Source organism: Vanellus vanellus (assembly GCF_965231255.1).
Source record: "Vanellus vanellus genome assembly, chromosome: 12".
NCBI lineage: Eukaryota > Metazoa > Chordata > Aves > Charadriiformes > Charadriidae > Vanellus > Vanellus vanellus.
This window is the reverse complement of record NC_138917.1, coordinates 14,865,077-14,877,173: the sequence shown is the minus strand read 5'-3', so window position 1 is coordinate 14,877,173 and position 12,097 is coordinate 14,865,077. Positions and strand designations below refer to the sequence as shown.

The following is a 12,097-nucleotide window of genomic DNA, read 5'->3' as shown; positions in this document are numbered from 1 at the left end:
GTTCACAGTGAATATTTACTCATAAGATACTGACAGCGGTGTGGTTCTTGTTCACATAAAAGATGAGGCTGTGTTCTTTTGAAAAACAGGTTTGCAAAGAAGTTAAGAATGATCAGTGAAGGAAAGATTACTGCTGTTTGAAAAAAAAAAAAAAAAAAACACCAAACAAAAACACCCACAAACAAAACCCATGTCAGACTTACCTGTTAATATGCTGCTATTTCTTAGCCCTCTAAATAGGACATAATAGGAAAATTGTATTTCAATTATTAACCTGTCACCTTCCACAGTAGCCTGACACTGATGCAACTATGAAGTTCAAACAACCACTGTAAAGGAGGTGTGGGGTACTTAATTGTGTTGAGAGGCATACAATTAAGAGGACCATTGTACATATAAATGGAGTTCCAGAGGCTTCCTAGCTTGGTGACAATTTGTAAGAATGACTTCAGGTGACTGAAGAGTCCTTGTGCTTCATTACAGTACACATCCTGTGAATTTGCACTTTGTGTCAGGGCCCAGAAACACTTTTCCAGCTCCTCATAGTAGCCTTTTAGTCACAAAAAAAAAAAGAGCCTAATCTCTAAATTGCAACTCAGAAAATACTTTAATAAGAGCAGTCTGGATTAAACACCAGCAGCTGGTTTTGTAATAGGACTCCCACCATACCCAAACCCCACCTGAGATCCACAACAGAGGTGTGTTGGCCTGTCTTGCCAAGCATGCCTAATACTATACCTTTTCCAAAAATTGAAGAAACTGCAGGTTTCAGTACTGCATTTCAATTTAGTGTAGCATGGGAAGACACACTTAAATAATTTATGTTGAAACGTCCATTTGCCTGCAACAATCAAAAGCTGATACCCCATTGATGTGATGCTTTTATCAATTTAAGGGAAAATGGATGTTAATTCAGGTTAAACTACTGAGTTACAGAACTAATTATTCGTGAGTGTTCTGTAAACTTCATGTATGATCTGAATGAGATGTTTATTCCTGTATTTTCTGGTTACCACGTGAGAGCATAGTCTTAATCCAGGTTTGATAGTGTTTCAACTTCCTGTTTTTTACCAGTTTTGTCTCCTGTGCCTTGGAAAGCTTTTTTTTTTTCCTTGACTGCTGGACTGGCAGATGTTAAGTGGACTGGAAAGATGTTAAAAGCCTTTCATACAAAAGTACCAAAGTACTAGAAAATTTGGGTTGATGCCACCAGTTACAGTAAGTCTGTAAGTAAGTACCTGTCACCTTGCACATTACTGTCATGTCACAGCACAAGACTGGAAATAAATTTTACTCCATATATGCCACCACAGAACTAAAGTTACACACCTTAAAATGCTATTCAGGAATTTAACTTGCACTTCAGCTTAATTCAAGGAGACTGACACTGGGAAGACTAAACATGAGTAGTAAACCAACCCTACCTTCTGCTTGTGGCACGCATGGAAGAGTGGCATTGAAAAGCTCTATACTTATGAATAGTTACATAAAAAAAAAAACAAAAACAAAGAGTCCTATTTAGAATATCAGTTAAAACTTATTTCCCCACATACAACCCATTACTGTTCATTTTACTGTAAACTGAGTTCAGATGTTAATTAAGCCTTTTATAAAGAGTTGGAAAAGTAGAATTATTTCCTTCTGCTTTTCTATCCTTCATAGAGATAACAGGAAACAGGAATTAATACACATCACATTGTAAGCTTTTATATAAAAACATTTACTGGGCAGTATACAGCTTTATTAAGACATTATAGACATTTCTCTAAACACTTCTGAGGCAGCAAGAGCTATCATGAATATTCTGTAGCCAGAAGACAGTTCCATTAACTCGGTTTAGCTGATGCCTTTCCACATAGTACAGTCAGCTCACTCTAAGGGGGGGAAACAAATTCATTTTAGTTCAGCTACCCAACAGAACTTGGAAGAAGAGAGAGAAAAGTCACTGTCGCTAAAGCAAGCGGAGAGCAAGCACTCCCCCATTCGCTACCTACAGAGGTACTTCCCTGTTATAAAATGCAAAACAGCTTCCAGACCTTTAGCTTAACTCCTATAGCTGCATTCAAGTCTAAATAACTGCAAGACTACACTCATTAGTGTTTCTTATATCTAGATAGATTCCTAGTGCTGCACATCACTTCATCCAAAAGCCAAGGTACTCGCATGTTCAGAAGTCAGGCACACTAACAAAGTCCTGTTCAACTTCATTCTGCTTCAAAACAATTTACCCCCCTGAACCCAAGGTAAGGCAGTTACTATTCAATTGTAGCAGAGAATTCATAGGAGCATAGTTCTTACTCAGCCAGGGACAAAGAATAATAGAGAGATTACAACAAGAATCGAACTTAGCTGTAGCTTTGTAAGCCTTTGTGAATGAGATAGAGAATGGCAGTTTGCTCACATGGTAGGAGAGACACTAGAGCAATCTAGAAGGAAGAATTTATGCTTCTGTTGTCCCCCAGGCAATCACCAAACTGCGCGTGCTTATTTAAGTGCATTTACTTTTACACATCTGCACGCAGCAGTTCTCCCTTGCACTATTCCTCCCTCCAATTTATGCCAACCAATTTAGGCTTAACCTAAGAAGAGTTAAGGCACTTAAAATTTGCGTTCATGACAGTATCTCACATGAAAACCTAAGACTAGGTGTCTGAATATTTGTATTTAAGCGTACTAGTTTAAGCTTACCACTAAGTTATGAATATGCTGTACTGTATCTTGATTTAGTAGTTGCACGTCAATGTTATGGAGGTCTCCACCAGCCGTACAGAGTGTCTAAACATGAAGAGAAACAGTTTTAAGTTAAAGACTATTCTGGAAGTTCTTCCTTGTATGGCCAGCTTTTCCAAAAATCACATGCTTCCCTGCTACATTGCAAGATTTTTAGTAGCCATTTTTCCTTTTAGTTTAGCAGCAACTCATTTAGGGATAGCAAGAGCTATCACTATCAGACTTTACCATTTATCAACTACTGTAAGATGAAAGTGTTATTTGTTTTTTTAAAAAAGTTTGATACCTGTCCATCAGCCAGGGGAATGTTTACGAACGGAACAGTTCTATCTTGGGGAACCGATTTACTTCTTAGTAACATGCCTTGAACTCTTCCACGGGTCGGTACAGTTCTTGAGACAGTCTGTTGTAGTCCAGCACTAGAATACCATGAAAATGTTACTCTGAGGTTAACATCCTATGCTCTGCAGGAAATTTTGAAGCATAAGGCAAATGCAAGCAGTAGCAAACATTCCTAATCGAAAGGCAGTCGTGTTTAAACTTTTCTAGTTCTGCCAGAAGACCACAGGAAACCCAAGCAGCAGCATTCACTAGCACCACTAGGTGACATTTTATGACCCTGAAACACTGCAGGAGCCTTCTAAGCCTGTGTTGCAGGCCAGTGAGCAAGCTGGCAGTTGGAGTACTCGGTAACGAGAATATCCACTCTCCAGTATCAACACTGAATGCGTATAGTTTTGGAAAGAGGAAGCTTCATGCCGCAGAGCTTAAGATAAGATGTGAGCTGTATCTGTCTGCTACAGAGGGAGATATCAAGAAACACTGAAGCTGGTGGCTCTCAGAGGTACAGGGCATCCTGTATGTCATACAAAATTCCTAAGCTTCTTTTATGATACAGTTGCTCTTAATCCACTTCAGAAATGTAAGATTCGGGTACCTTCTGCACAGAAACAAGCCTCTAAAATTTGTAGAAGGCCACGGTGAAACTAAGCCACTTGCTGGTTTCACCACCCATTTAAGTTACTAGGGTTTTTCACCCCCCTCACTTCACCTGACAACTTCTGCCAAAACCAAACTCTGTAGTGTATGCAATGATAATAACTGAAAACAAAACCTGTTCAATATGCAAAAAACTGATTGCCAGTTTATTTGGTTGGGGTTCTTTGGGGTGTTTGTTGAGGTTTTTTTGTGTTGTTTTTGTGGGGGTTTTTGTTTGTTTAAAAATACAGCAGTATTAGTGACATTTTAAATCAAGCTTGGGCTCTGAAAATTACTTTAACCTGTAAACTATACGTTTAAACAACAGTGGATAGGAGTAGAACTTATACTTTAAATAGGTTTGTTTGGTTTTGTTTTTTTTTTTTCTCCGCCCAAACTGGCTTAGTTATGACATCAAATCCAGTACCTCAATGAGAACATAACACACACAATCAAAGCAGGAGGTGCAACTGGTTCACATCCCCACTACCAGACTGAGTGACAGATCATGAAGATCTATTAAATCTAGATTGCTATTAATGTAGATATATAGTCTCTTGGTATTTAACAAAATTATTTATTAAGAACAAGCCAAAAACCCCTTACCCTTTAGACGGCTTTGGCACGGCCTTGAAATTTGTGCCACTGCAATCAGAAGCAAGAGACTTAGCAGCCTCAGTCACACTCGTAGAAGAGTGACCAGACCTAAAAAAAAAAAAAAAAAAAAAAAAAAGAAATCGTTGTTGGTCCTTGGGTTTTATTTTGTTTGGGTTTTTTTTATTTCCTCTTCATCTGCTGTACAGTTTTAGCTAGGATGAAGATAGACAGCTGGTGAATTAGGGAATGTTGGAGTGCTCCACAACAGAGATCTAGTGTATATACATGTGAAGAAGCCCTCCTGAGGTAGACATGATATAATGGGACCTAATACCATAGGGAAACAAAATGATAATTTATGTTAGTAGATAGAGAGCTGCAGTACCCGAGTTGGGTATAATTAAGGGAGCATCCATTTGAGTGGATGCTTTCCATTTGAGTACGCAAAAGTTTCTTAGGAAGTTTCTTTTTCAGCAGGAATTCATTTTTCTACATTACTTCTCAGGGTATTTGTCCTGTGTGGTTGACCTGAATCCAGTGAACAATTTTTTTTCCAGTTTTGGATTTTAACTCAGTTCACAGAAATCTTGATGACAGAAGTTTACCTCACTCTTTCCTCGTCTCCCTTTTCCCACACACGTTTTCGAGATACTGTAAGGGCATGTGTTCTTGGCCCAGCATTAGTGTATTTGACTAAAAGCAACCTTCAAAAACTGAGAAGTTAAACTTCCCCAGGCACAGCAGCCTTCTCTAGTTTGATTTTGTTGAGCCAGAAATTCTACAACCCAAATTCAAGAAGTAATTAAACCTGGCTAAGATTTTTTTAAATTTCTTTTAGACACATTAAACACCGATACATTATTTAAATTGCATTTCTCCAAAGACAATTTGAATGCACCAAAATAAGTGCCAGTGAGTACAAGTATGCACACTGGAGCTGTAGGTGTAGCAGGAGCTTCTCGGAAAAGTTTTCATGCAGATATCCACTAACTTTTTAATTCATTAGATCTTACAGTGAGACTTGAATTTGGTCCACCATGACTGTAAGTAGCTCTGAGGTGTTTTTAAAAGTGTGTATTTTCCTGCTAATGACACCTCCTTTTCAGCTACATATGAGGGCAAAATTATTACAAAACAATTAATTAGTCCCAACAGAGCAACAAAGATGTTTCCCTTACACACTCTTCCCTTAAGTATTGTTTGAAAACCTATACTGATTTCATACATTCACAACTCTGCACCATTCAGTGAGTGAGAGATACAGCTACATCCCTTCATCAGCTAGAAGTGCTTTTTTGTCCAGGTTCACATCACTACAGTGCATCTGACTCAGGTTATGGAAGACAGCTTTATCAGATGTATTCCTATTGGCCTTGAGTCTCAGCTGCTTTATCTGAAAAGAGTTTTATTCAGCATTCACAAGTTCAGGTGAGTTAAATAAGCTATCAAAGGTCAGTCTTACCTCGGAAGAGGCTTCAGTTTGCCATTTAAACCAGAGGCCAACGAAACCAAAGATTTTGTTCTGGAAACCTGGAAGTGCATATGTAGGACTGCAGTTAAAAGAAGTGGCATTTTAAGGCCAAATGACAGTATTGTTCCCTGGACAATACCTATAAGAATTCCCTGTTGAACAGTTAAGCCCCATACTGCTGCCTTTTATATAGTTCTACAAATAGATAAAATGGTAAATATGCCTTCCAAAACAAGAGTTTCATAATACCAAAACATGTTTGCTCATACTGAAGTTCTGTACAAACAACACCCTTCCAACTTGTAAGTCCTCTTATAATTAATGCCTGTAACTCTGCATACAGTCTTTTTGTCTTTGTTGTCATCTTGCTACATATTTCAGTGTCGGCTGAGGCACTGCATTACACAGACAGAATGAGTTGGTAAAATTAATATACCTGTGCTATTTGGTTTAGAGATCAAGGTGGATAAGAATGCACAAGTCATTCAGTTTACTATTATACAGTTTAGCCTTGCTTAACTTAAAATACATTGAATTTAAAACAACTGATTTCTCAAAAAAACCCCAGCAGGCCAGTGGCCTGCCCAGTCATGGATCTAGCAGGGTTCCCAGCAGGTCACGAACTGATTAAACCCTTATGTCGTTTGTTCAGAATTAACTTACTTTTTTAGATATTTTCGTTCCAGAAATATGCTTGGCATCTTCATATTCAACAATTGTAGTTACCTTAACTAGAAATATATTAGAAAGACAAAGACAATAAAGATCTCATGAAGAGCACAATACACCACTTCAAACTCATTTGAGGCCTATTTACTTGCCGACAGCTATGCGTCATTTCTGCTATTCGATGGTCATTCGCCTGGGATGAAGTTCAAAGCAAACTATGTGTGTTTGTCAGAGACACTGTGACACACAGGACAGTTAAAAAACACTAGATAACCCTTCAACCCCCTGGCAAAACAGAATTACATTTCAGTGGCAGTGTCCTTCTTATTGTATATTTTGGAGTATGAAGAGAAATGTTATTTTCCTTACAAACCTCGATGGGTAGGAGGTCAAAGGGGAACCAATGAGAAAATAGGGGTGACTTTCCTAGCACTTCTGCTATACTGTAAAGCACTGACAAGTCACTTAAATCTGTCTCTTCTCACCATTTTCAGTGATAAATCCGGAGGGCAGGAACTCTTATCTCATGTTTTAAAGTACCTGAACAGTAAGTAGCATAGTTCATGATCCTCCACACTGAATGCTGAGGGGACCTGTATGTTGTACTTTTAGTTGCACACTTTTCCCTCTTGTATCCTTCAGGCTTAACATTCACTTTACAAATGCTCAGTTCAACCAATAAATAATAATAGTAAAAAAAGAATTTAAGAAACGAGCTATATGTTAATGTATTGACTTGCCTTTTTTGCTGTTGGTCCTCACCAGTTTTGGATTTGGTACATCTTCTAGAGAGCAGTCAGTCTAAAAATATATTTACCCAACAAGGGGAAGTCAACAGATTTTGCCCAGTAAATGCGTATCATCCTACAGAAGGCAGTGAACTAAAAGGGCATAGAAAAGTGACAGAAGTGGGATTGGATAAACATCAGTTTATGTTTTCAGAAAGATCTGGATTTCTGCCTGTAGCTGACCCTACAGCTTTAAGTAATGTTCATAGCTGCCCCATGGCTGGCTGTCTAGCCTTTTCACATCATCTTCTATTCAAACAGCCAGCCAAACAAAATCATTTGTCTGAAGTGCTTACAGCAGGGAGAAAAGACTTCTATTCTGTAAGCTGTGATAAAATTTGGAAACACACACTTACCACTGCAGCAGCAAGAGCCACTTCCTCCCCTCCTTGCAAATCTGTAAGTCAAGAAAGTATAACTTGTTTACATACTATTACTTGCATAATTATTATCTGCAGGTTCTTATCTTATGGGCTATGAACCTGAACACGTAATTCAGGATTACAGGTGCTTAGATAGTTAAGCTTAGCTAGCATATATGTTGCATTTGAACAAGATTCAAGTATTGTAGGATACAAAACAGTGAAAATCTTAGGCCATTTCAGTATGTTTAATCTTTAAAAGGATACTAAGCGTAGTCACACAGTATATAACCTGAATTCAAAAAAGAAAAACTCCATGCATTGTGCTCCTGAAAGCTAATGCTTTTAGGCAGAACTTTTCAAGAAAGATCTTGAGTTTACTGTAAGCCTTTGCCGAGTATGTGTTTCAAGTTCTTCAAGAGTCTTCGGTTTGATCTTTGTGCAGCAGTTTCCAGCTGCAAGGTAGGTTCCAAAAACATCAGATCTCACCAGAATATATACCTGATACTAACTGTACACCACAACTTAAATTGCTGCATAAACGTGAGGTTAAAATTGAACTTGTTTGCTCATCATCACATGTAAATGACTAGATGAGAAAGGCTCAGTAGTGGAAGACTTCAAATTAACAGAAAGACAAAATAATCTCTGTGGCTAGGATAAACAGATTCCAACTGAAAGAAGTGCCGAAGTTTTTACACGCAGAAAATACTAGACTTATAGTTATTCCTTGTCTCTTCAGGCTTTAAATAAGATGACTTCAGAGCACACATAAAAGAAGGCTCCAGACTGCTACCTATTAACTCTATACCTTGTGTAACACAGGCCAGTCTACTTGAACAAGAGCACTTACTGAGTACCTGCAGTCTAATACCACCGCTGATTAGCTTCAAATATTCAGCAGAGTAAACTTTTTCATAAAAAGTCACCAGGTTTACAGGCTTTCTCTCAGTCAGGGGTGCATCATGCTGCAACGACGTCTGCATCCCTCACAGATGAGGCCACGCACACTTACTAAGCAAGTCTTTTCTTTTCATTTTCCTGATGGCAAGTGGCATCTTCAGCAGCTCCACCGTGAACGCCTTCTCAGCTGTTTGCAAAAGCGAATCGAGCTCTTTCTTCATCTCCTGGATATTTTCCTTGGCTTTAAAACAAAACAGTCTTTTGTCGCCATGTGTGTTACTTACTGGTTCCCAAGCCGCCATCAGACACCCACCCCTTTGCCCGAAGAGAAACCGGGCACAGGCACAGACCTATGCGGGCTGCGCCCCAGACCCGCCGCCGGCCGGCCGGAGGGAGGGGGTCAGGGGGCGGCAACCCACCCGCCATCGCGGGGTTCCCGCCGCCCTCCCCGCCCGGAGCGGCGGCGCCCCAGAGGCTCTCCTCGCCGGGAGCAGCTGTTTCCCCCACCCTTCCCCGGGGGAGCAGCCCGAGGCCCTGACCGCCGCCGCCCCAGCCGTACCCTGCTGGTCGAAGTCGCGGAGGAAGAGCGTGATACGCTGATCCTTCTTCTCCTGGGAGAGGGCCCCGCGGTCGGGCTCCACACCCGAGTCGGTGCTGCGCCGCTTGCCCGCCGGCTTCCTCAGGGGCATGGCTGCCACCCCGCGGGACACGGGCGCTGCTCCTCGCCCGGGAAGCTTTTGTAAGAGCGGGGGCTTCTCCCTCCTCCTCCTCCTCCCCCGGGACGGGCGGGCACACCCTCCGGGGCGGTGGGAGCGGGCGGGCGGCCCCGCGGCCACCTGTGAGGGGCTGCGCTGTGAGGGGACGCGGCTTCCCGGGAGGCTCCGCTCTGTGGGGCGGGAGCTGCCGGGCCGGGGCGGGGGGGGGTCGGGTCCCGCGGGGGTCCTCGGCCTCTCCTGCCAGGAGGGAGGGATGCCAGGAGGGAAGGGAGCGGTGCGGTGGGGTCCCCGTCTCGGTGGTGCCTCAGGGGTGGAGCGGGCTGGGGCAGGCCCGGAGAGGCGCACGGCCGGAGGGGCAGTCCCACCGCCGGGGCCCTGGCGTCCTGATAGGAGCGGGGCAGGATTACACGTACCCGCCGTGTCCTGGTGCCACAAAATTAATTGTGCTTTCATTTTGTTAATTGCTTTGAAGCGGGCGCCGGTGACCTGGGCAGAGGAGGAGCGGCGTTGGGGCACCCACCCCGGGGTGAGTGATGACCGGCGGCGGCGGAGGGTGCCCGGGGCAGGCCGGGGGCCTGGGGCCGGCAGCGCCCGGGCAGGGGCTGGGGAACCTTTTCGCAGTGTAGGAGGGACCCTGTTTCAGAGCCGGGGTTTGGGTTTAGCTGTTTCACTGCTGCTCAGTGCGCAGAATACGCAGCGCTTCAAAGCTAGCGAAGTGAATAACCCGTCTGCCTCACGCAGGTGGTTACGGGTTGTGTAAATTCCAATCAGGTGAGGAGAGTATTTAATAAACTTGTCATAATGTAGAATATTAGAAAGGCATGACTACACCTAGTATTGAATGTATGAAAACATTCAAAGCCATACCCTTAAAAGTAGAATTCCTAGCAGAAACTTATTACCTTGCATGCATCCAAATAAAAAAATCACACCAGAGGTATAAGTATCTCAGGTTTTGTGCAAAGGATCAAACCTGTATTCTTTATTGACCAAGGGCCTGCGTAAAAAGGAATTTAGATAATGTTTTAACATAGGAGTGGTTTTCACAGAGTGTATGTAGTTGATGTTGCAAGCTCTCTGAAGTTAGTAGCTTTTTCTGTATCACGTGCGTCTGGCACAGTATCCTTATCTACTGATCCAGATGGGACAGCCTACGTCACTCAAAAAAAGCTGTAAAAAAGCTGTAAAAAATCTGACTGACAATTCATAATACAACTATTTCATATCATGTTTGTGAAACAAACAACCTATTCCCCCCAAAAAACACATAAATGTTGCTGCTGCAGGAAACACTCAAATACCGGACAGAAAGAAGAGAATAGCCTTTTGGGTTTTTTTAGTGGTGCTGGGATATGCATATATGTTTAGGGAAACAGGACTGTCTTTCTTCTCCATAAACTTAATTTTCTTTTGAATTACCAAACAAACACCACTAGAGTCATTCTGAGGTGTCACTGCAAAAAGCCAAGAATGTGTTGCTCTGTGAGTTTAATCTCATACAAGCCACATAAGAAGTTTTTTAAAAAGGAAACAACTGACAATACCAAACCAACCCCTCACCAAAGCTTTCAGGCCACAGTTGATCAGCCTGAACTGACTGATTGATCCTCTCTATGAAGAAGTCTGGCTTGCATAACTTCTGGTTACAACTCCTTACATAAACAGATACGATTAATTATGAGCATAAAACATGCCTAAGACCATCTCTTTCTACAGTTCCGTGTTGGTAATAAACAGTTTTGTGGTAACAAGTTTGACAAATTTCAAGTCCCTAAATTGGAGTGATGCAGAAATTAATGATCTGGTACATGGATTAAAGTAAATACTACTTTGAACATGAAGTTAAATGCCTCATAGTGCAATCCAGCAAGTGTTGCTTCAGTGACACAGGAAATGGAGAACTATTACCTGTTTCTTTTAACATGTGCTTTATTATTTGGAAGTCTCATACATCTGAAGTACCATTATAAGGAGCACCTGTAGGAAAATCAAACCTAGAAGCATGCATTTGAAAGTAAGGATTGTCTGTTATTAATGAAATATTTCAAAGACATTGAAAATAAGCCTCTTTCCTTAGCTTTACAGGATTGTTCCACAAAAATGCACATTAACCGTATCACAGTACATACAAATATTGTGGATGGACAATAGAAATCACCACCCTTCCATATGAGATGCATCAAGAACAAGTTGTTATCCCTTATTATGTCAGAAACATAAAAGGCACCATAATAGAATGTTTAGAAAAAACTCAGTTTATGCCATTATATTTTGATTTAAAAGTGTAAGAATTGCTGTCCCGACTTAAAACAAAAAGCCTTTCACACCTGTAAATTATCATTAGAAACTTGTAAACCTTTACATTTTTTTTCCAGAAGTACCAGGTGCAAATGCAAGGCAAATATAAAATCTATTGACTTATTAGATTACAAATACTACCCCATGAAAAAGCTGTAGTTACAAAAATATAAAAAAATACTCTAACTCCCATTGTTAGATCTTAGCTTCAAGCTACACTGCATTACGAGTCCAAAGCCAGATCTGATTTGGACACATTCCTGGAATAGGAAAGTGCATTTGTCTTATTTTTACATCAACATTCTGACCTCTTACTACAGTTTTGCTTTCTGGATTTGTTTTATTAGTGCATATTAAGGATGCCTAGTGGAGAGTGCTAACAGATAAAAAAAGTATTTATCAATGGATAGTAGCAACGTAAGTGTTCTCAGTCTGCTGTCCTCCAGGAAGTATGTTTCTCCAAGGATAAAAGTATTACATTTTTTCCCCAAGCCTCCACAGTAATTTTGTGTAGCAGCGTGACATTTTCATTTATGAATCTGTGACCGCTGGCAGGTGATTGAGAAGTACTTAATTCTTCTCACA

General features: G+C 41.2%; 1 protein-coding gene across 1 annotated transcript; it reads right to left on the bottom strand.

The window, feature by feature from the left end:
• Positions 1-1,139: 1,139 nt before the first annotated feature.
• Positions 1,140-9,270, bottom strand: LOC309676755 (borealin-2-like). Its single transcript, XM_082489384.1, has 10 exons — positions 9,058-9,270; positions 8,611-8,739; positions 7,590-7,630; positions 7,186-7,246; positions 6,440-6,507; positions 5,768-5,835; positions 4,315-4,413; positions 3,017-3,149; positions 2,689-2,775; positions 1,140-1,874 (listed from the first exon to the last, which is right to left on the bottom strand). The coding sequence occupies exons 1-10, from the start codon at positions 9,185-9,187 to the stop codon at positions 1,827-1,829; spliced, it is 864 nt and encodes a 287-aa protein (XP_082345510.1). The 5' UTR covers positions 9,188-9,270; the 3' UTR covers positions 1,140-1,826.
• Between the last annotated feature and the right edge of the window lie 2,827 nt (positions 9,271-12,097).

Bases quoted from the DNA above. Each gene is read 5' to 3' on its own strand.
- LOC309676755 (XM_082489384.1), bottom strand. From the start codon at position 9,187: ATGCCCCTGAGGAAGCCGGCGGGCAAGCGGCGCAGCACCGACTCGGGT. The intron at 8,740-9,057 runs GTACGGCTGGGG...TTTGTTTTAAAG, and splicing joins CCGCGACTTCGACCAGCAGG to CCAAGGAAAATATCCAGGAG. The intron at 2,776-3,016 runs GTATCAAACTTT...CTTCATGTTTAG, and splicing joins TTCCCCTGGCTGATGGACAG to ACACTCTGTACGGCTGGTGG.